At 43.9% G+C, this 23,973-nt stretch overlaps 1 protein-coding gene across 11 annotated transcripts in view; it reads left to right on the top strand.

Moving 5' to 3' along the window:
* Positions 1–23,973, top strand: part of DMD (dystrophin) — a 1,657,593-nt gene that overhangs the window by 1,606,909 nt on the left and 26,711 nt on the right. For all 11 annotated transcript variants that reach the window (XM_029929473.1, XM_029929472.1, XM_029929470.1 and 8 more), the window contains 2 exons: positions 17,854–18,097; positions 19,096–19,219. In XM_029929473.1, coding sequence (XP_029785333.1) covers positions 17,854–18,097; positions 19,096–19,219 — 368 coding nt within the window. The remainder of the gene's footprint in view (positions 1–17,853; positions 18,098–19,095; positions 19,220–23,973) is intronic.

Raw genomic sequence — 23,973 nt, 5'->3', positions numbered from 1 at the left:
GACCCTGTTGCTTTACCTTGTAAGTGAGGGATGACTTTGGGCCCGGGGCTGACAGTCTTCTGCATGGTCTCCACAGTCTGTACTCCACGCTCCTTCATTAGGGCTTGGGGCCGGTCTCCGGTGATGGTAAGAAGATGACGGGATGCTGATGGGGGTCAGGAGTGGGCCTTCCAAGCAGAAGGAGGAGCAGAGAGTGTCAGGGGGAGGAAACTGCACGGGAGCAGATGAGACCCCGTGAGCGAGCAAGGCCAGGCCAGGAAGGGCGTGATGCCACCTCACCTTGGACTGGGAGCCACTCGGGCATAGGACAGGGGCGATGCTGTTAGATGCATGCTTACACCCATCACTCAGGCAGCTGTGTGGAGGGTGACCTTGAAAAGAACTATACTGGAAAATAACTCAAATCGAGAGGTAGCATAGAAACCCACAAAAGAGATCATTGAGGCCAAAGAAAGGTAAGAGAAATGAGGAAGACAGGCTGAATTTGAGTGATATGTCTGGGCAGGGGTAGAGGTTCTCGATGTGGTCGTTCAACGGACCTGGGGACAGAAGGGACGAGTCCCAGTTCTGGAGGGCGCACGGCAAGATGATGGTCGTTCGCAGCTGGGACTGACAATTCAGGGGGAGGAGAAGTGGGCCCCTTGAAGTTATCTATATGTTTATTTTTTTTTAATGTTTACTCCCTTTTGAGAGGAGGAGTATGAGTGGCAGAGGCACAGAGGATCTGAAGCAGGCTCCGAGCCGTCAGCACAGAGCCCACTGAGGCGCTCAAACTCATGTACTGTGAGATCATGACCTGAGCCGAAGTCGGACGCCTAACCGACTGAGCCACCCGATCTATATTTTCAAAATTAATACAAGTTGGTAGTATTTATACTACATATAGACGTCTTTCCTTAAGGGTCAAGTAGCTGGAAGACAGTGAATGGGGTGTGGGAGGACTTGAGTTGAGGGACTGGTGACACATGCCCGGGTAAACGTCTGACAGTCAGAAATGCAGCTGTGCAGCTTCCACAGAGACCAGAATTAGGAGCCCCAGCTCCCAAGTGGTACCTGAAACCGTCAGAGGGAACTTGCCTACCCAGACTGTGTGGTCGAGGAACGACTTCGGGCTTGTTAGAACTCTAGAAGATTTGCATGTGAAGATGTCTCTTTAATTGCCTTTTAGAAAATAGGTAATCATGCACATTAAATGAAATCCAAATGGTTCAGAAATGCATATAGAGAAGAGTCTTTCTCCAGCTTTATTCTCTGGCTTTAAGGTTCCCAGCTGCAAAGGTGTTGGTTTCTTGAGTTCCTAGGTATCCTTATAGCTCATCTCTACACATGTAATTGTTTGCAAATGTATTAGTGGTTTTGGGCTTATTTTGTAAAATAATACTATGGAGGGTTCACCTCGGTCTTCTCTTTTTACTTACCTAATCACTTTTACACGCTAGAGGAATTTGCCAGAAGAAGGGGGAGGAGAACGTGGGAATGATGGAGGAGGCAGGAGGGGGAGTGGTTATGGGCACAGGAGGAGGTGTGGCTTTGACTGGGAGAGGGGCCACCTCAGACAGCGTGGGTGATGAACTTTGGGGATGGGGCGGGGGCGGGGAGGATCGAAGGGTGAGGGTTCATTGTCCAGTAGACACCATTGGTCAGTACTGGCGACTGATTCTCCAAGCTGGCCTGTACATTTTTTGCAAGTGGGATTGGGGGAAGGAGCAGCATTATCCCCAGAATTACACGACACTCGGCTTTCAGGTCACTTGGCGTCATGTACCCACAAAATAAAGGCCACAGAACTTTATTAAAGGGAGTGAGTTTTCCTTCATGAATTGGACATCCGAGATCTTTTCCAGTAAGGGAAGCCACTATATGAAGGGAATCTTTATGAAGAAAAGCTGAAGGGTGTGCACATCACATTTAATAAGCTGAGTAGGAGTCATCCGACATAGCTCTAGTGAGGCAGGGCGCGCTGGTACAGAGCATGCAGTCACCAGGATTCAGAGGCTGGGTTTCGAACTAACCAGTCCAGTAACTCAGTTTCCCTCAGTTTATCTGGAGTTAATTAAATGAAAGCCGGAAGGGGACCAATTCATCCTAAACGATTCATGGAAAAGGATGGGTAACCCAAGAGGACAATTTATTTCTCCCTTGTTCCTAATTCTCTTTTTAACTATCTTGTACGAAATGTGTTAATATTACCTTAAACCTTTTGGGGGGGGAGGGGCACCATGGCATTGAAGTACAAATACTTAATCTGTTTAAATGAGGAAGGGATGTTTTTTTAGAGACTGGGGCTGCCGCCCTGCACCAGGCCCTCTGTCTCACATTCAGGTATCTTAGAGATCAGTATAAAACTCATTCAGTTGTCTGGTGAGCTTAGATCCTTGGCATAGGACATTGGATAGTCATGAAGGACTCTCGGAAAAACCGAAGGACCGTACCTTCTAGTGAAAGGAATATTCAGGAATTATAGGGACACAGCTCCCCCCTTCCTAGAACAGGCTGCTTAAAAGGTAAAGCTCTTACAATCCAGTTTCCCTTCTCAGGTCCTTCAGGAAGACCCTCCTACCTCTCGCCTTGCCTCACCATACCCCCCTGGTGTCCTGGAATTGATTGTGGTTGTCACCTTAGCTCCTTTCCAGGCCTGAGGACAAAATTCCAATTCTATTCAGTGGATAGGTAGTGAATGCTTAATGTGTTTCTCAAAATGCCAGGACTACAAAGATGAGTAAGCCTTGGTTCTTCCCTTCACGGAGCTCAAAACTAAAGAAAAGGCATTAAAATGCAGACAACTGGTTGTAAACCGCTAATTATAACGCATTGTTACGATTGCTCTCGGGGCACAGAGGTAAATGATGAAGGCTGTCGGGAGGGATTGGAGAGACCTTCCAACATGGAGTTGAAAATACAGACCAGAAAGGACTCGCCCAGGACTTGGCTAGTCTCTGGTTGAAAGATAGTGGAAACAGTTCACTGAAAGATGGCCCGGGTCTGAGCGAAGGATGTGGTGGGCAAGTGAAGAAGGCAGGAGAGACTGGAAGGTCATTGAATGAAAAAGGCACATTCAAGAGTGAGAAATCAGGTGGTATGAACATTTTTAATTGGGGAACAGGGAAATGGTCAAAAACAGAGCACCACAGTACACCCAGGAAAAGCTGCTGATTGGCAGAGGTCAATGTACAGAGAAAAAAACCGTGTCCTGGGCCTACGGAGCTCTGTCCAAAGCGCTTCACGGGTAATTTGCTATGCTGATTTTATGTATTCACTCTCCAGAAAAGATTGGGGGGAAAAAAAACCATGGTGATAAGATTCCCACAGTCTAAACAGCAAATCATTGTACGTAGTAGGGATAGTTAGTATAGTTGATAAAACTGAGATTCAGATTTGATGCCCGTTTCCCTGTAGCCAGTGGGATAAGAGGAAACATCATTATATGTCAGTCTCCTCATGTTGGATGAAAGAAGCATGCGCCTCCCTAAGGAAACACCATTTTCCTGGCTCTAAATCATAACAACGAGGAAAACAAACAGCTGTCATTTAAGCGCCGTGTTCTTGCTAAGGACAGGAACTGGTCTGAGAACATGTGTGATCTTACTTAATCCTTACAATGACACTTCGAAGGGGAAGTTGCTTCCCAAATAATGACTCTGTGGCACCAAGTACAAAGGGCACATCATAGAGCTAGCAAGGACTGGGGCTTGGATATAAACTTGGGCAGTCCTGGACTTTTTAAACTTTTTCTTTTCTTTCTTTCTTTCTTTCTTTCTTTTTTTTTTTTTTTTACTGTTTATTCATTTTCGTGAGAGAGCACACACACGCTTGTGAGGGGAGGAGGGTCAGAGAGAGAGGGAGACACGGAATCTGAATCGGGCTCCAGGCTCTGAGCTGTCAGCACAGAGCCTGATGAGGGGCTCGAACTCATGACCAAGAGATCATGACCTGAGCTGAAGTCAGACGCTCAACTGACTGAGCCACCCTGGCAGTCCCACTCGTAAATGGTGTTACCCCTTGATATCATCACGGGCTAGTGTCCTTATCAATACTTGAGTACCAGAGACCGAAAGAAATTGTATGTGGTTGCATCATTGATAATTGTAGAAAGCATAACATTAAATTAGGCCAAACAAATAATGACATTTCTCCATGGAAGAAGGTCACTGTTGCCTAAAATGATGTGTTTTGAAGAATACCTCTAAGACACTCTTTAAAAAGTGATTCCAAGGACAGATAAACTCTGGAAACTCTTGCACTGGAGAGCCATGATTAAGTCACCTTTGCATGGAGGTAGAAGAAACAGGAGCAGATGTATTTAACGCAATGTTGACACATACTTGACCTCAGCCCGGCTGTAATGTTCTGCAGAACACACTTTGGTTAGAAATTCCAATGTGCACTAAATTTGAAAACTAGGCCGGGAAACAGTACAGCTGGCTCTCTCCTGTGGCCCGTGAGAAGCCTGGGGCTATCGTCTTTTAGGGGACGCTGGAGGAAGTAGCTGCACGAGGTGTCTGTGCCCATGAAGCCTGGATTTTTCTCACAACAGTTATTTGTGATTTGCTCTTGTAGCGAAGCCCTATAAATGCAGACACCAAAATGATTTTAGTCTGGAAAATCCAAAGATAGGTATTAAGTCATCTCTCATGGCCACAGGGAATTCTTTGTACTCTTTTTATGGAATATCCCAGGGAGTAACCCTGGCTTTCTAATCACAGTATTCATAAGAACTCTCACCAATCACTCGGCAAAATTGATACATGGATCATTCTTACTCGTTCTTAACTGACTGAATGTTAAAGGCTGCCCACCAAAGACAGCCACGCCTACTTCTATCACAATTGCTGTTGAATCTTTTTTTTTTAAGTAGACACAAAGGCCAGTTGTTATTTGAGGCCTCCCCTGGTTTGTGAAATATTTAAATGTGTATTATCGATTCATGGGAAGACATTTCTTCTTTATCTTGTAACAGAAATGTCGATGCAGTGTTCATTTCAACCATAGTTTAAGGGGTAAATTTAAAAGATAGGTAGTTGCTATGTGGTTCTGGGGAATGCTACTTGAGGAAGCGGATTTTTTTTTTTTCCTGACACTGCAATGTTAGAGGATAAACAATCAGTATAGCAGCCTTGTGTGGCTTAGCAGGTCCCAGTTCATGGACCCCAGGGCTCATGGAGACATGCAGGAGACGGTTGAAAAGACAGGTCTGACGTTTGTAAGAGAAGTCTGGATTGAGCACCAGGGGGTTTGGGGGTGTGTGGGATGGTGAGCTTGGAGGAGGCGGAGGCCTAGGGAGAGGTGAGGGACCTCCTAGGAAGGAAAGATAAGGGAAGGCATACGAAGGCCCTCCTGGCGTACTTGATTGGAATCGGGTGTACCCAGTTAGAAGTGGGGGCCTGGTGCGTATCCCTTGGGAAGTGGATGCCTTTTGCAGATAACTAAACTCACTCTTCCTCTTTGTTTTTTAAAACTATCTTTATAATTAAAGTTGACTCTTTTTTGGGGTTTTTTTTTTTAAATCTCTCAATTCTGGGTTACTTATGGTACCCCTCTGAACGCTAACTATAGGGCATAAGTAAATTCCTATGATCCTTTCCCAATAATTTGCTAATAAATCAAAGTGATTTTTTTTATTTTTTTTTTAATTTTTATTTTTGAGAGAGAGAGACAGAGTGTGAGCAGGGGAGGGTCAGAGAGAGAGGGAGGAGACACAGAATGTGAAGCAGGCTCCAGGCTCTGAGCTGTCAGCACAGAGCCGGATACGGGGCCTGAACCCACGAACTGTGAGATCATGACCTGAGCTGAAGTTGGCCACTTAACCAGCTGAGCCACCCAGGGACCCCAAAGTGATTTTTTCAAAGATCGAAATAACCTGTAATTTTAGCTGAAGCAGTGAGCATAAATCACAGTCAGTGGGCACTAGGGTAAGGCCTGTCACCAAAGTGGTGCTAAGCAGTATCCTACACAGTAGAAGGTTAGGGACAGTGTCTCCTACATCTTCATCTCTATGGTGCTAGGTGTAAAAATATGTGTTAATTAAACGAAAGGATGAATACGCCTTGGAATATTCCTGTTGCCAGATGGGTTTTTTGGGGTTGATTTTTAGCTGTCTTCTTGTTTTTCTCATTTCTTATGTTACTGTTCTTTCCCCAAATCTTTTATTATACCTGGTTAGGTGGTGCTGTCATTTTCCAGTAGAATGAAAATGAGTAAGTTGTAGAGGTTGACCCAGACTTGAGCATTTTCTGGACTTATTTTTAGGCTCTTATTAAATTTTGTCATCTAAAAGTATTGAGAAGTATCTGCATAGATAATTTCCCGGGCACATGTACACCATTTTTCTTTTATATTCATGGCTTAAACTTGATTCCTCCATAGTAGGAGAGAGCATTCAAAAGTTAGTCCTGTGCTAAGAAAATATCTCATGTGCTGTGAGAAAAGAGGATTTTGAATCTAGAACTTACTTTTTTTTATTTTAGAGAGGGAGAGGGAATCTTAAGCAGACTCCATGCTCAGTGCAGAGCCCAACGCAGGGCTCGATCTCGTGATGCTGGGATCCTGACCTGAGCAGAAATCAAGAGTCAGATGCTCAACGGATGCTCCACTGACTGACCTAGGCACCCCAAGAATTTAATTTTTTATGAGAGCTTTATTGAGATACAATTCCCATACCATGCAATTCAACCATTTAAATTGTATAATTCTCTCTTTAGTAGTATATTCACAGAGTTGTACACCCATCATCACACAGTCAAGTTTAGAACAATTTCCTCACGTCAAAAAGAAACCCCCTACTCATTTTTAGTCACTGTCCATTTCTCCCAAAACAACCTTGCTCTAGCCCTAGACGGTCACTCATCTATTTTCTGTGTCTTTGGATATACTTATTCTTTTTTTTTTTTTGAATGGTGGAAAAACATTTATTATGCAAATGGAAGCATATAGAAAGCTGGGCAGCAATATTTATATTGGACAAAATATGCTGTAAAACAAAGACTGTAACAAGAGGCAAAGGGCAGCACATAATCATAAAGGGTGGATATACTTATTCTTCGATACAACTGGAATCATATTTTATGTGGTCTTGTGTAAATGGTTTCTTTCATGTAGTGTAATATTTAACGGGACATGTATGCGGTAGCATGTATTAGTACCTCCTTGTTTTTTGTTCCTGAATGATACTCTGTGATGGGGATATGCCGCAGTTTTCTCATCCTGCAGCAGGTGATGGACATATGGGTTGTTTCCACTTAGTGACTACTATGGACAGTGCTGCCACGAACATTCCTGTACAAGGCCTGGGACTTATTTTAAAGAAATGATTTTGTAGTTTCTGTCATTGTTAACAGAGGAGGCCATTGGGTCAGATATGGCAAGAGTATAGAGCAGTGTGTGCCAGGACGTGAAAAATAGGCCATCAAGATGAATTTACTGGGAGAATTTAGGGCCGAGTCTAACTACTCATGAGAGACTCAAGCCGGGACACACAAAGCTTAAAATTATGATTCTCCTAGCGACTGTTATAGCTTTTTGCTGACCACAGACAATGAAAGTGTGATATTTTACTGTATTTGTCTGAAAATTGAAACATACTTCTCCCGACGGTACTATTCCTGGGGACTGGATTCCTCATGTCTAAAACCGCTCCCATCCTAGTGTGCTTTTTGAGCGGTGAAGAGTAGCCACTGTCATTTTTATTCTGGGTTTTGTTGTCTGCCTTATTTCCAGGTGTACAGTTAAGATTTTCAATGCCTTTTTCTCTTCTTTTGTTAAACTTTTGATTAATACACCTATTCTATAGATAATAGCATGTTAGTCCCTGATCAGGAATATGTGAAAAATATCTGTCATTGAAGATAAACTAAAGCCCATTAATATTGTCAGGTTCTGTTAGAACTCAAGTAAGGTATCCCCTGGTGTGTCAAGGGCATATGCCTACATTAGAGTACATCTGGGTACATTAACCCTGTAGACTTGGTCCAAACATTTTATCATCACTGTAATTTATGGCCATATTTGATGGTTTTAAAGGAAATCTCATCTTAGTGCTCTTAGCTCAGTGATTTTATTTTGCGTAGGTGCTCAGCTCTGATACACTTGACTATAGCACAGATGGTGGAAGATACCAAAAAAATTGCCCAATTCTGGGGTTGGTACAGTATTGACTGGGGGGTGGCTAGAACTGACATACATATAAGGAAGACAAATATTGAAGAATCCATTTCTAAGCACTATATATGTTTCTTTTTTTGCCAAGCCTAAGTAGTTGATAGCTTTCATTTCAGATAATCTAAGTACTTTTTTTGTTGGTGGGAAGCTTTCAGCCCACTGGAGTTCCAAATCTAAGAAGTACAGAATATAGAGAGAAAGAATTAAGAGCGAACAGTTAGAATGCACTGGCCATGGCTCTAAAAGGGCTGCGCATATGGAATACGGGCCACGTACCACCTCATGAATGCCCCTGATGAGATGGGCACTTGACTCAGTTGCCTAGAGAGCCAGTAAATGGCAGAGTCTAGTTGTGAATCAGGGTCTTCCTGATTCCAAAGCCATGCATGTAAACCATGTTCTTGTTTTGAAATGTTTATTCATTTTGAGTGAGGGAGAGGCAAAGAGAGAGGGAGAGAGAGAATCCCAAGCAGGGAGCCTGTCAGGGGCTCAGACTCCTGAACCATGAGATCCTGACCTGAGCCAAAACCAAGAGTTGGATGCTTAACCACCTGAGCCGCCCAGGGCGCCCCTCTCCAACTTCGAATTCCCTCCTCGGCCGTGGGTGGTAAAAGGCACCAAAAATGCAATGTGCCAAAAACAGCCTTATTTTCCTGTACATATCACTGGAAGAAATGGTACATTACTATAAAATCCAAGTAAGGTTTAATAGACTTGTCTAACACCTTTATCCTGAGCAAATTTCAGTAGGAAGGGGGTTGGAATTAAGAGCTCTGAATACATGAAAGGGTGACAACGTTAAGAGAGAAGGTTTAGAAATAAGAGCCTGGGGGGAGGGGTCCTACCATTTTTCCTGTTTTTGCTTAAGGCAGACCTAAAATATGCACACTTTCACTTCCCGCCCTGTGAGCTCCTCCTCAATTAACACTGGTAATGCCAAGGTGCATTAATGCCTTTTTCTATCTAGTTTAAGAGTATTTTTGACTTGGTGCTTGATAAAATTTTACAGTATAGCTTTAAATTTATTATAATTGAAAAAGCTCTGTGCCATTTCCCGTTTCTAAAATACTTCATGCTTGCAAAACTTGTCTTTCCCATTTTTTTTTTTTTTTTAGAAACTGCTAATTTGCTAGATTTATAGTAGCTGTGATCGTTCGACATGGTATACTATATTCGCCTGAATCCAGATTGGTGGCTATGACTGAGCTGCTTTTTATAAAGTGTGAGGGGGAAGCTGGATTTCTCTGGGCCTGATCTTTTTAGATGCAGACCTTTGTCACTGTTCCTTCTTGAGGCAGTAGACCGTGCATGTGCTCATGCTTTGGTATACAGTTCAATGTCTAATACTAGTAAGACGACATTGATGACAAGCAAGTGACCTTCCGTTCCTTAGCTCCGAAATACCATTATACAATCATGTAATTACACATAGCATGCATTTAAAGAGCAGATGACTGGGGCGCCTGGGTGGCTCAGTCAGTTAGGTGCTCGACTTCGGCTCAGGTCATAATATCGCAGTTCATGGGATCGAGCCCCACATCAGGCTATGTGCTGACAGCTCAGAGCCTTGGAGCCTGCTTCGGATTCTGTGTCTTCTGCTCTCTCTGCCCTTTCCCTGCTCCTGCTGTCTCCCTCTCAACAAATAAAATAAACATTAAAAAAATTTAAAGAGCAGATGACCTATAGTGAAAACACCTGGCCTCTGTAAAGTCACCAAGATAGTCGTAATGTTCTTAATCATAACTGGCATGGAGCTAGTTCGGACTGCTGGAGGGACCAGGTGGTTTCATGTTCTCAGTAGGTAGATCTAAGGCCAATTTGATTCTTCTATCCATTCGTTGCTTAGGACATTTTTCTTAAGGTTATTATTTTTAAGTAATCTGTATACCCAGCATGGGGCTCGAAGTCATCCCAAGATCAAGAGTTGCAGTCTCTTACCACTGAGCCAGACTGGTGCCCCCTGGTTAAGAATTTGCTTTTCCTGGGGCACCTGTGTGGCTCAGTCGGTGAAGCGTCTGACTTCAGCTTGGGTCATGATCTCACGGTTGGTGGGTTTGAGCCCCGCGTCAGGCTCTGTGCAGACAGTTAGCTCAGAGCCTGGAGCCTGTCTTCATATTCTGTATCTCCCTGTCTCTCTAACCCTCCCCTGCTCACATCCTCTCTTTCTGTCTCTCGAAAGTAAATAGAAAACATAAAAAAAAATTTAAAAAAAAGAATTTGCTTTTCTTTATTATAACCTTTTATTCTAGAGTAGGATTCAGTACTCACAGAGCACTGTCTATGAAGTTCGAAAGAACAGGAGCCAACAATTTGCTCATTTTCGTACTTGACAGGTTACCCAAGTCCTTTCACATTGATCTATTTTTCATGAGCTCTTTTTAAATATTTTTTTTTTGTCTAGCAGGGTTTTTTCATTGAAGTCTGATTCACATATAGTGTCGTATTAGTTTCATATGTACAACATAGTGATTTAGCAATCTTATGCAGTATGCAGTGCTCCCCATGACGGGTGTAGTGACCATTATTGATCATATTCCCAAACCCCATACTGTACTTTTCATCCGCATGACTTATTTTAGAAATGGAAGTTTGTGCCTCTTCATCCCCTTCACCCAATTCACCTGTCTCCGTACTTTTCCCCTCTGGCAACCACTAGCTCTGGATTGATGAGTCTGTTCAGTTTGGCGTTTGCTCCTGTTGTGTTTTAGATGCCACATAGAAGTGAAATCATATGCTTATTTGCCTTTCTCGGTCTGACTTCACTTGGCAAAATATTCTCTAGGTTCATCCATGGTGTCACAAATAGCAAGATTTCTTTCCTTTGTTATGGTTAATAGTCAAGTGTTTATACACCGCATCTTTATCTGTTTTTCTATCAGTGGACTTGTGGGAGTTTTTTGCTCTTGTAAACAATGCTACTGCAGACGTAGGGATGCATACAACTTTTTGAGGTAGCCTTGCCTTCAGATAAATTTCCAGAGGTAGAATCCTGGATCCTATGGTAGTACGATTTTTAATTTGTTGAGGAAACTCTATACCGTCTTCCACAGAGGCTGTATCGATTTACACTCCCACGAGCAGTGCACAGGGAGCCCTCGTTCTCCACCTCCTTGCCAACACTTGTTGTTTCTTGGTTTTTTGACACGAGCCATTCTGACAGGTGCGAGGTCCTAGCTCACTGCAGTTATGATTTGCATTTCCTTGGTCGGTGATGTTAGACATTTTTTTTCCTGTCCGTTGGCTATCTGTATGTCTGAGGGGAAAAAAAGTATATTCAAGTTCTTTGTCCGTGTTTTAATTGGATTATTTGGGTTTTGGCTGTTGAGTTGTAAGGGTTGTTTATATATCATGTGTATTAATCCCTTCTCTAACACATCATTTGCAAATATCTTTTCTTATTCACTAGGTTGCCTGTTTGTTTTGTCGGTGATGTCCTTTGCTGTGTAGTACTTTTTTCCTTTGATGTAGTTGCAGTAGTTTATGTTTGCTTCTGTTTTCCTTTCCTGAGGAGACCTAATCCAAAACAATGGGGCTAAGGCCAGTGTCTAAGAGATTGTTGCCTATGTTTTCTTTTAGAAGTTCTGTGGTTTTCGATCTTACATTTAGGCCTTTAATCCATCTTGAGTTCATTTTTGTGTATGGAGCAAGAACATGGTCCGATTTCATTCTTTGGTACGTAGCAGTGCTGTTTTCCCAGCACCGTTTACTGAAGAAACGATCTTCCCCCATTAGGTATGCCTGCATCCTTTGTTGTAGACTACTGACCGTACAAGTGTATATTTATTTCTGGGCGCTCTGTTCTGCTCTGTTCATCTAGGTGTCCTTTTTGGGGCCAGTCCCACACTATTTGGATTACTATAGGTTTGTGTAGTGTAACATGAAATCTGGGAATGTGATACCACCAGCTTTGTTCTTCTTTCTCAAGATTGCTTTGGCTTTTCAGGATCTTTTGTCATTCTATATAAATTTTGGATTTATGGCTTCTACTTCTGTGAAAAATATTATTGGCATTTTGATAGAGATTGCATTGAATCTTTTAGATTGCTTTGAGTAGTAGGGACATTTTAACAATATTAATTTTTCCAGTCCATGAACATGGAATATCTCTGCATTTGTTTGTGTCCTCTTTCATCAAAGTCTTAGAGGTTTCACAGTACAAGCCTTTGACTTCCTCGGTTAAATTTTATTCCTAGGTATTTTGTTCTTTTTGATGCTGTTGTAAATAGGATCGTCTTACTTCCTCCTACTCCGTTATTAGTATAGAATAGTTTTTCTATCAATCAGTGGACTTGTGGGAGTTTTTTGCTCTTGTAACAAACACCACAACGTATTGCTGCATATTCATTTTGTATCCTGCAACTTGAGTGAATTTATTTATCACTAATTTTTGTCTTTAGCGTTTTCCCTATATAGTATCATGTCATCTGCAAATAGTAGCAATTATACTTCTTCCTTTCCAGTTTGTATGCCTTTTGTTTCTTGTCAGATTGCTGGGGCTAGGACTTCCAGGACTATGTTGAATAAACGTGGTGAGAGGGCACATCCTTGTCTCATTCCAGGTGTTAGAGGAAAAACCTCTCAAGTTTTTCCCCAGGGACTATGATGTTAGCTGTGGGTTTGTCCTATATGGCCTTTATTATGTTGAAGTGTGTTCTCTCTAAGCCCACATTGTTGAGAGGTTTGACCATGAATGGATGTTAAGGTTTGTCAAACGCTTTTGCTTCATTTACTGGAATGATCATAAGGCTTTTGTCCTTCATTTTCTTAATGTGGTGTGTCCTGTCGAGTCATCGTTTTTTAATATATTATTGAATTTGGCTTGCTAAGTTTTATGCAAGATTTTCTTCATCTGTAGTCATCAGGGATATTTCGCCTGTAATTTTTTTGTAAGTAAGAGATACTAGCTCTTCCTTAAATGTTTGCTGTCAAATACCTGTGAACCCAGCTGGTCCCAGACTTTTGTTTGTTGGGAGTTTTTTTGATTACCGATTCAGCTTCAGTACTTCTGGTCAAACTTTGTTTCTTCCTGATGTACTTTTGAGAGACTGTAGGTGTCTAGGAACTTACCCATTCATTTTATGGTGTCTGCTTTATTGGTATTTAATTCTTTTTATTTCCGTATTATTTCTCCCCTTTCATTTCTGGTTTTATTTATTTGAGTTCTCTTTTCTCTTGATGGCTCTGGCTAACGGTTTTATCAATTTTGTTGACCTTTTGAAAGCAGCTACCCTTAGTTTCACTGATGTTTTAGTCCATTTCATTCATGCCTACTCTGATCTTTCCTTTAGATTATTTGGGACTCTGCTTGTGTCTTGAAGTCGGCCTGTGTCCCTGTAAACTTCCCTCTTAGAATGTCTCTTGCTGTGGCTCAAAGATTTTGAACCATTCTGTTCCCGGTTTTTCATTTGTCTCTATGTATTTTTTAATGTCCCCTTTGAATTCTTTGTTGACCCATTTGTTGTTTACTTTCCAAGTGTTTGGATGTTGGCAGTATCTTTTTCTTGCGATTGATTTGTAGTTACATACCCTTGTGGTCAGAAAAGAGGCAAGAGGCTTGATATGATTTCAGTCTTGTTAAACGTGTTGAGACTTGTTTTGTGGCCTAACATGGCGAATGTTCCATGTGCATGGGGGGAGATTGTGTATACCGTTTTGGGATGAAACGTTCTGGTTAGGAAATTTTTTAATGTACATCTGTATCTGGACGACTCTGATGACCTAATCACATGCCTCATAATTGTCGACTAGAGGGAGTTTTTAAAACCGTATGGAGACTAAGAAATGGGAGACTTTTTAAGATGACTGGCTGCGACAAAATCCGTGTGCGGTGCCTTTTACTTCGTGTTCTTTGGAGAGTTACCCGAGAAATATAATTTACAAGATAATCAAGAACGTAAATAGATTCTCTGTGGAGTCATTGTCTGATTGCTGACAGAGATATTCATTTATATTGAAATGACACCATAAATACATTCTAATGAGAGAATTAATAGGGGTGAGATGTACATGCATAACTTCAAAAAAAGCACAACATATATTGTTACCAATCTATAAATCAACAGCCAACTGTTAAACGGTGTGTTTGTGATTAAGCTTTAAAACAAGTCACCTTGGACACAGGTAAGTGTTCCCAACCTCTAGGAAAAAAGTATGCCCTAACAATGCTGGGACCATGACCACATTAATTAGGAAAAGGTCTCATTCAACACCTCACACTTGAGGTTTTCCCAGATACTGGGTATTCTACTTGGTTGCTAGCCATTTGGAACCTTTGGCCTGACATCTTATCCTGCTTCAGAGTTCTAAGAGGAAAAACTAGTCCCTTGAAATCAAGTTTGTTACTGAGCTTCATAGAAGATTTATGTATGTCACCTGTTTGTGTGGCTCCTTTAGTCCTGTCCTGGTCAATTTTATGTTTGAATGGCTGCAAAAGGTGTCTTTGGAACTGTGAACTCTGCTCCCTCAATAGGACGAATTCTAGGGATCCCTGGGTGGTTCAGTTGGTTAAGCCTGCCTCTTGATCTCATGGTCCATGAGCTTGAGCCCCAGGTCTAGCTCTGTGCAGAGAGCACAGAGCCTGCTTGGGATTCTTTCCGTCTCTCTCTTTCAAAAGAAACAAACTTAAAGCAGGACAAATTCTAGACTTTACCCCATCAGAGAAAATGGGGCCATTAAAAGAAATATAAATGAGCCATTTGGAGAGACGGAGAATTTACCCCCAAGGCTCCAAAATAGATCTAGTATGTGCTTGAGAATAACATGGAGAAAATGGCAGAGCAGCAGTATTTGACGTCACAAACTTCCAGAGCTGAAGAAGGGTAGGAGTCCTCAAGGAAATGGTCCCCGAGGGGAATTTCCAACATCTGGGAAGTCAAGAAAGGGCCTCTGTCGAGCAACTCGTATTCTTTATAGCCCAGCTCTGGGAAGGCCTGGCAGATTCAAACGAGCCTTTTCTGGTTTTCACTGGAAAACATAAAAACAAGTGTAATACGTTGTGTATACCAAGCCATGTTTTCTAAACAAAGGCACTTATAAAGAGAGCTCCTTGGACAGCTAGATCCAGAAGATCACGATGCCAAGGAAGACCTCTCTAGAAAACGTAGTCACCTACCTGTATCTCTGTGAAAAGGAGGTAAGAAGATGGTCATCATTTGCTGTACTGTCAAGTCCACCTCTAAAAAATAGTGTTTTCAAAATGAACCACCTGCGGGAAAGAAGAATCTTGAAGGAGAGTCGATGTTCAAAGGCGGTAGGAGTTGGAACTGTTCAGCGAAGGTGGCTTTCTGGTGAAAAACTGCACAGGGGAAAAAAGGTAATTCCTACCACATGAAACCTTGTAAACACTGATGGGGCTTCGCGTCCACACAAACATTTAGATGAGGGTCAGTGGAGTAGTCAGGAACTGGATTTAATTAATGTGAACAACCACATACATCAGTCCCCACCTTGAGGACTGAGCCGTGCAGAGTCTGGCTTAGGGTAAACTTGTTTTGACGAAGTTGTCTTGTTCCAACTTCGGCAAAGCAGCTTGCCATGAAAGAAAGCGCACGCTCAGCTCTCCTTGAAGATTGAAAGCAGATAGATAGGCTTTTAGTCAAAACACATCGGTGATAATCTTCCTGTAGATTAAAAAGATCATGTATTGATTTCCCACAATGTCTAGAATCCTTGTAAAATGAGATCCAGGATAGAGCTTGAAGAAGAAAACGAGAATGGACTGGGTCTTAGGTCTTCAGTGGTGGAGATCCAGCCTTTTGGAGGACACGCCATCCCCTGTGGAGTTACTTCAGCTAGGGCCCCACAGGAACTCTGCTTACCTAGAAACCTGGGGGTACGATCACTCTTACTTTCTCAAACTGGCCTGGGCTTGGAGCTCAGGGCTTTTCTCAGAGAGCTGTACCTCTCACGTTTGTGGATAGGAAGTCCTCCCAACTGAGGACAGAAGCCCATTGTTCACAGATGATCTTTCATCTTATTGGGGTATTTCCCGTAACTAGAAGAGAGCGATCGAGAGTCGTGGTGAGTCACGCGGTAGCCAGTAGTACGGGTGTCCTCCTTGGGAACCGCAGGCGTGGCGATTCTAGAGCCCGAAGGAAATCTACAGCCTCAAGTGTATTTATTAAAAAACAGAAATGGTTTCAGCATCCAGTCTGAAAAGCAAGCAAGCACACAGGGAATGACAGATTATTATTATTAACGGATGTAAAGTAAGACTGGAGTGGAGAGACTCACCCCATTCTTGGAGGTGAAGATTCAGTACCGCAAAGTTACTTCTTCCCTCTTGAATCTGTATACACCCGACGTAATTCAAACCCCAAATTTCAACAAGAAGAGCCAAGACGCTCTCAAGGCAGGACAGAGTAGGCGGGCCAACCAGACATCCATGTATTTAAAGTTGTAGTGTGCGGTCTGCATGGGAATCTAAAAATAAACCAGCAGCACAGAGCTGAGAAGCACACTTGTGTGTTTATGGCTGCTTGAGGACTGCAGTGCTACCATTAGAAATCAGTGACGAAAACAGGGACTTGACAGTGAAAGGGGCTGGCTTCCCTTCTCGATGGGATGGGGAGAAAAATTAGATCATGTCTTTACACCAGCCACAAGAGAGGCTGGGTAAAGTTCCAAGTGTGAAAAACACCAAAGAGTTTTAACCTTACACTGTAGGTGTAGGGAAGATTTTCTTAAAGCAAAAAACACAGAGGAATATATTGAAGTTTAAAAATCTGTACTACAGGATGCCATGAACAAAGTTAAACGGGTATCCAAGGAGACAGATAGAAGGAAGTTAATTGCCATCTCTGTTTCTAAAAGTGAAAGTTGGAAACAACTTACATATCCATTGACAAGATAATGTTGTTGACCTATTCAAGCAGGAGAATAATACCTTACAGCAGTTAAAATCACCATTATGTATCAACATGGATAAATCCGCAAAACGGTGTTGAAGGCAAAAAGCAACTCTTAGAATGGTATGTACCTCCTGAAACATAATGTTCTTAAAGTCTAAGAACATTACAAAATAATGCTGTTAGATTGAATCCCATGAAACGGCCATTTTTGTAGATTAAAAAAACAGCCAGATATCAACATCTTTGCCAAGTTCAACCTAATATTTGTGGATACGTTCCTGGTACGGATAGACCTGTAATTCCGGACAGCATTATCTCCTTGAAACCCATGGGGAGGAGGGACTGAGAGTCAATATTGACAGGAAAGCTGCGGCTTTTATGTCTTCAAAAAACTTTTGAAGACAGGACGGCAAATTTACTAAATCCGTGTGAGGGGTTCGCGGTTACGCTCTTCCTATGCTGTTACACATTGCTGTTGACAGTGTCTGATTTTCAAGCAAACCCAAGTGTTGAAAGAGGTATAAAAATTGTAATCTCATGACATTAGAAGGACATGGTTGTAAAATGGCTAAATCCATTGCTGCTTATTCATGTGAATGTGGCACTTACAAGGCCTTTAGTATAAAATAACAGGTTGAAAAGCCTCTCCCTCACACACACCGGGCGGAAGCTTTCAATTTTATTTTGTTTGATCGTCCTCATAAAAACCATTCATTAAGTACCTCTCTTTTGCTTGCTGTTGTGTTTGGTGGCGGTCGGATGTAGCTCTCTGCCATTTTGTCCGAACTCGGAAGACGATTTGCAACTTGCCGTCTCTTCTTTCCTTTCTTTCCTTTTCTGATGCCAACAGAAACCTGCAAGCAGAGTATGACCGTCTCAAGCAGCAGCACGAGCATAAAGGCCTGTCCCCATTGCCGTCCCCTCCCGAAATGATGCCCACCTCCCCGCAAAGTCCCCGGGACGCCGAGCTCATTGCCGAGGCCAAGCTGCTGCGTCAGCACAAAGGCCGCCTGGAGGCCCGGATGCAGATCCTGGAAGACCACAACAAGCAGCTGGAGTCGCAGCTAAACCGGCTCAGGCAGCTGCTGGAGCAGGTGAGGCCCGGCGGCTCCGCCAAGTCCGCCTTGTCCGCGTGCACCACACCGGCAACGGCGACACGCGGTCCTTGGGTAGACTTGCAAGTAGCAGTTTGTTGAGTACTTCGTAGGCACCTGGCAAAGCGCGGCCTATCGAGGGCTATCGAAATTCGGGGGAAACCACCTTATCGGTGTATAGGTGTTCAAGGGGGTTTCCTACGGAATCTGTTCCTCTGAGTGACTTAAAATTGAGCTCGGAAAAAAATACCAGAAGGTTTCCACCGTCTCCTAAAAGTGAGTGGAAACCGTGCCCTCTTGGAATAGGGTTCATTTATTTTTGGTCTTATTTTCCTGTGTAGCTTTTGATTTGTTTCTAGTTGAATTCTTTTTTGTGTTTGTGTCTTTTTGAGAGAAACAGTGTGAGTGGGGGAGGGGCAGAGAGAGAGAGGGAGACCCAGAATCGGAAGCAGGCTCCAAGAATTCACAAACCGTGAGATCATGACATGATCCAAAGTCAGATGCTTAACCGACTGAGCCACCCAGAGGCCCCTGTTTCTAGTTCTTAAAACCTCATTTTGGGAACCTCCATGGGAAACTTAGCAAGATAGTGCATTGTGGTAGGCCCTTACCAGCCTGGGGTCCTGGCTTTGTGGGGATTTTGAAGTCTGAGATGCATTCTCTCCATCTTGTTACCCCAAAAGAATCCATTCTCCACTACATCATCTTTGTGGTCTCACATGGTTTCCCCTTCATCACATGACCACCTCAGTCTTTCAGTTATTGGGTCTCATGATTTTATAGATCTTATTCCAAAGGAGCGGTCATTCCTTTGCAAATGTATAAGGGCGTGCAATTCAGAGACAAAGACAGTGTCCTTGGAGCTTATCAACCGCCTAGTTTGGGAGGTTTCTAAGTAAAAAAGGTTCTGATTTCTGAGTCCTATGTACAGTCTGTTAAATGTACACATCTGAGTGTTTATTATGAAAACTAATTCTGTTTTCTCTTGGATACCATAGCCCCAGGCCGAGGCCAAGGTGAATGGTACAACAGTGTCTTCCCCTTCTACCTCTCTTCAGAGGTCAGACAGCAGTCAGCCTATGCTGCTCCGGGTGGTTGGCAGTCAGACTTCAGAATCTATGGGTAAGTGTGTGTCTTGGCTCCTCCGGGAGCTTGTTTTGTCCTCAGGGCTGGAAATGGTGCAGTGTTTGCTCAGATCATCAGCTAAATCGCCTAATGTCCGCTCTGTACAAGGCACTGTCATACATGACTTAGGGGTCCAAAGATGAGTCAGAGTCACATAGTCCAAGTCCCCTCAAAGGGCCAGCCATTCAGTTGGAACAAGGTAATGTAGGGGCGTGTGGGTGGCTCAGTCGGTGGAGCATCCGACTCTTGATTTCAGCTCAGGGTCGTGGCCCCAAGGTCATGGGGTCGAGCCCTGCATCGGGTTAGCAGTGAGCATCGTGCCTGCTTGAGATTCCCTCCCTCTGCCCCTCTCCCTTTCTAAAACAAAGAGAAAATATTTGTTTGAAAAAGGAACAAGGCAGTATAGGGTTGAGCTTTCTTTCATTTTGGAGACCAGAAAAGGCTCTCCCATGAATTGGTATCTGGGAACAGTGTTGAAGAGTGAAATAGGAACCGAGCACTCTTTGAAGAAGGATCAAGGTTAAGTGAAGACCTTGGGCCAAGGGCTCAAAAGACCCAAGAGTCCACTGCTGTAGAAAAACGAGGCCCAAGCAGGAGGGCAGGAAATGAAGTTGCCGAGGAAGGCTGGGATCTCAGTGCAGTGACACGCTGTGGGGCCGAGGTGTTGGAGAGCCACCAGAAGCCTACTTACCAGGGACAAAATGTCTCAAAAGCTATATTCTGGGCGCTGCATCTATCTCAGAGGAAACTTTGATAGGCATGAGAGCAGGGATGGGCAGGAGGCCAGGACCGACTGCGAGACTAGGATTTGAAAATACAGTGCCTGGGGCTGCGGGCCTGACTGGCAAATAGGGGAGGGTGTTTGGTTGGCAGAAGATAGTGATCCTTTTGCCTGGGCACATGCCATGTTTTAGAAACTGGTCACGCAGGTGCTTGGATGGGTGTCCTGAGGCAGACCTCCATTTGGGTGATGGGGCAGTCAAAGAGTGGCAAGCAGGTAGGACAAGGAGGGGGGCAACAGGTCAAATGCAGAAAAGGGCTCAGTGGAAATAAAATAAATTCCAGCTCGTTGCACCAGGTCTGTGCATGAGCCGCTTCTGAGAACGCCTTTTCAGCCAACAGAAGGGATGTTGGGGGATTTCTGTCTCTTCCGTGAAATAAAAGATGAGGTAACTTTGGAGTTGAGTGAGGCCTGAGCAAAGATACTCGTGGAACATTACTAAGGAATGATGAGGAAATGGTCTGGGGTTCTCGGCCTCAGACTGGGTTCTAACAAAACTGGAGGGCGTGAGGCATAAATGATCATCGACTGTCACCAGCCCTTGGCTTAGTCACTTTTCCTGCCATGCTAGACCTTGGGAGGGTATGAAGGCCCCAAGTACTTGCTCTCTCCCCCTCCTTCTTAGGCCGAGCATGAGTTAGCCCCCGTGTTTCCTTTTCCCTGCATCTAAACTGGTTAGACTGGATCCCGCCCACTGAAAGCTCTGGTGTCTTCACGAATTCATTTCATACATAAGATGTTCCACAACAGTAGCAGAGAGAGAGAGGCCAAGTGCCCAACCAAAATGGGAGGGACAAAAAGGAAGAGTGAGGGATGTGACCACGTTCTGTGGTGATAAGGGACAGTGGTCCAGAACATTTGGACAGGAGACAAGTAAAATGCTTTCAGGCAATGCCCAGGCGGAAGCTGTAGCCTCCCGGTGAGCTGCTGCTACGTGCAGACCCCCGCGGCTGGGCTCGTCAGATGGTAGGGAGTGAGGTTCTAAGGAAAGGAAGGAGGAAGGTGGATGAGGGCACGGAAGAGGAAAGAGGGCCGTCGAAGCAGATCTGATGAACTTTACGAACCTCAAGCAATGGGCAGAATCCTCGGTTCCTCCAGAAAAGTCCAATCTTGTAGGAGAGCCCGGTTTCAGCCGTGTTATGAAGGAAGAGAATGTGTGTGAAGCCGTTTTCCTGGCTTTATCACACCTCAGTGATTTAGGGCACTGTCGGCCTCAGATTCCCTTTCTCCCCATGAGATCTCAATACAACCAACCGCCTGTTATGACCGAAAGTGATAGTTCAGCATATAAACAAAGATATGCCTTTGAAAAGCCTATAAACTCCCAAAATAATGGCGGTTGTGTGCCTTGCTTGTTATTTCCTGCTGCAGGATTTTCCCTTCCTTTGAAGTGCTAGGCAAAGCATGTGAAACCGAGTTGTGTGTTTTTAACAAGTGAGATTCAGAGCCCTGGGTGCTTAGAAGCATTAATTATTGAGGTAGTGTCCAAAAACCACCCAAATTACAGTACACATCAGGTTGTGGTCCTGATGGTTTGTAGAGCAGAGAGGATTGCGGCTGAAGTGCCGTGTATGTGGGGGAGTCAGGCTAACTGACTAGTATAAAGTGGCTTGGCTGGGGTGTGAGTGCAGCGTGATTCCGTGTGCTTTGGCTGCCCGGGCTGTGATCAGCCCAGGATTTACGGAACCGTGCTGCCTTCCTACTGAGCTAGAGGGCTTCCTCAAACCCCAAATGCTTATTGCGGTAAGTCTCTGCATACCATCCGTGGCTAACTGTACACGTTTCTTTACCGGGACAGCATCATGAAGCTTACATTGTATCAGAAAAGACAAATTCATAAAGTTTGTCTTCTTTGGCTTTCATGAACTACATATACAGGGGTCTCTGACTTAGCAACAACTCCTTACCGCTGATGACCCCTCCTTTGTGTACAGACGTTAAGAGGTTCCTTAGCTTCTTATTTAGAGTTATTTCAAACTATGGCAGATTTGGAGTTAATTGAACATTTTGCCATGTTTCCTTTATGTGTGTGTGTATATATAGACATCTTTATGCATACTGTATACAGTTAATACTGTAAGTGCATATTATGTGCACAGAGTTTGTATACTGGCCCATTTATATTCCATGCTGAGCACAAACTGAGGGCTGAAGAGGGAGGGGGGCACTTGTGGGGAAGAGCACTGGGTGTTATATGGAAATCAACTTGGTAATAAACTATATAAAATTTTTTTTAAAAAATGTCCTCTCTTATACATAAACACAGTGGAATTTATCACACAGGAGGGGGCACCTGGGTGGCTCAGTCAGTTAAGTGACTTCTGTTGAGTTTGAGCCCCACATCGGGCTCTGTGCTGATAGCTCAGAGCCTTTTTTGGATCCTCTGTCTCCTTCTGCATCCTCCCTCCCCTAGTGTGCACACGTAAGCAGCTCACTTGTGCTCCCGAAAATAAACATTAAAGAATTATGACACAGGAAATTAGTACACATCATTGAAATGTCTCTAGTTCTGCCAGTAATATTCTTTACAGCTTTCTCTTTTTTTTTCATTGAGCAGCCAGTGAAGGGCCACATTTGCATCTAATTATCATTTCCTTCTAGTCACCTATGATCTAGAACACTTCCCCGGGGTTCCTTTCTTCCTTTACCTACCTTGTAAGGTTTTTTCACTTTCTCCAAGTGTATAATTGTTATACTAAAAAACGCACCCATGTATATGTCTAAATTAGTTTTGACATATGCATCCACCCATGATATCATAACCACAAACAAGGTCCTAAATATGTTCATTGCCTTCAAAATCAACCCTTTCCTACTTTCTCTAGCCAAGCCCCACTAGCCCCGGTCCAATCATCAAGGTCAGTCTGCTGCTCCTAAACAGAGCACAACTGTTCGCTGCTCCTGCCAAGATTTATCCCTCATCGTGTGATACAACAGACTCCACCTTCCTCCCCAGCCCAGATGTGAGCCGTCGCCTCGGCCGCCAGAGCCCGCGTTCTCCACCGGGAGCCAGCTGGTGCAGCCGCCTGTGCGCGAGGTTTCCTTCACCCAAAATATGCTGCCCCTTCTTTTCCAGGAAATTCACCACACAGTGTATAATCTACTCTACTGCTTTCTCCTGCCTACAGCTTGAGCCCCATCTATGCAAGAAACACTCGCTTTATGAAAGCAAGCACAGCACATCCTTGTGTAGACATAGAAACAATCCACGTACTTATCAGGTTAAAGATGGCAATAGAAGAGTCCTGAAATTGCCTCTCCCTGCACACACCCCGAATCTACAGGTTTTGACATATGCATCCAGAGCAGTTCCCTCTGAAAGAAACCCAGCACGTACTAGGGACTTCTACACAGATGAGGCAAAGAAGGTGAAACAACACCCACGCCACATTCCAACAGGTAGGAAAGGCTGGGACACAACGTGATGCCGTTATAAACTCTAGCCCCAGTGCGGCAACACACAACCAGAGAGGAACTCACAACTTTGAGCTTCTTCCTTAGGAGAGCTTTGAACCCCAGATCTGACACCCCAGCTTTCAAGACAACAGGGCATGAGTCCAACATAGCCACCAGGCTGTAGCCAACTACGAGATAGATAGTACTTAAGGGGCTCACACAAACGCACCATGGCTAACCCCCCAGGGCTCAGCTCAGGGGCAGCAGAGTAAAATACAGCCATGCTGTCTTCCAAGAGGCCTCTTTAACATAAAAGCTTCAGCCTGACGTGTTGGCTTCTAACGTAATACACACATAGGGGCCACCTGAAATACTCTCCAGAGCCTGTGGAGGCTGGCGGCTGCCATCTTCCTTCCCCCCCCCCCCCACACCCCCGCCACCTCCCTCTGGGTCACATGGGATCTCTTGGAAAGGAGAAATGTACACACATCTGATGCTCTGGTTTCCGTGGCTGCCACCCAGGAGACATCATCTAGCTCCATCATCTAGCTTTGGTGGCCAGTAGGGCTTCTGT

The sequence above is a fragment of the Suricata suricatta genome, chromosome X (assembly GCF_006229205.1).
Source record: "Suricata suricatta isolate VVHF042 chromosome X, meerkat_22Aug2017_6uvM2_HiC, whole genome shotgun sequence".
In the NCBI taxonomy this organism is placed as follows: domain Eukaryota; kingdom Metazoa; phylum Chordata; class Mammalia; order Carnivora; family Herpestidae; genus Suricata; species Suricata suricatta.
The sequence above is the reverse complement of the archived record's forward strand: the minus strand, read 5'-3'. Positions and strand labels throughout refer to the sequence as shown.